We start from the raw sequence: 280 nt of genomic DNA on the forward strand, positions 1-280 counted from the left end.
CTGGGATATCATTGTTTCCAGGTGTTTATGTGAAGCTGAGCAAATATCTCGACTGGGTCTACGCCAACACAGGTGAATCCGTTTTCTGTTCGACTTACAACCCCAAACTGAGAGGGAAGAAAAGTCGCGGTAACCAAAGAGGAAAAGGGAGGCAGCTAAAGAAGAACGGATGGGGAAACTCAATCATTCGCTAAAACACAAGAAAAGAATTGAAGGAAAGAGAAGATAACTTGGACATCCAGCATGATTATCTTTCTACTTCTTTTCCTTCTTTTTCGTC

The 280-nt window shown here is 42.1% G+C and overlaps 1 protein-coding gene across 1 annotated transcript in view; it reads left to right on the forward strand.

The window, feature by feature from the left end:
• Window positions 1–280, forward strand: part of LOC119591488 (trypsin-1-like) — a gene marked incomplete in the record, with an annotated part of 14,969 nt that extends 14,689 nt beyond the window's left edge. The window contains 1 exon segment of the mRNA XM_037940231.1: window positions 22–280. Coding sequence (XP_037796159.1) covers window positions 22–194 — 173 coding nt within the window.

Source organism: Penaeus monodon, chromosome 28 (genome assembly GCF_015228065.2).
Source record: "Penaeus monodon isolate SGIC_2016 chromosome 28, NSTDA_Pmon_1, whole genome shotgun sequence".
Classification (NCBI taxonomy): Eukaryota; Metazoa; Arthropoda; class Malacostraca; order Decapoda; family Penaeidae; genus Penaeus; species Penaeus monodon.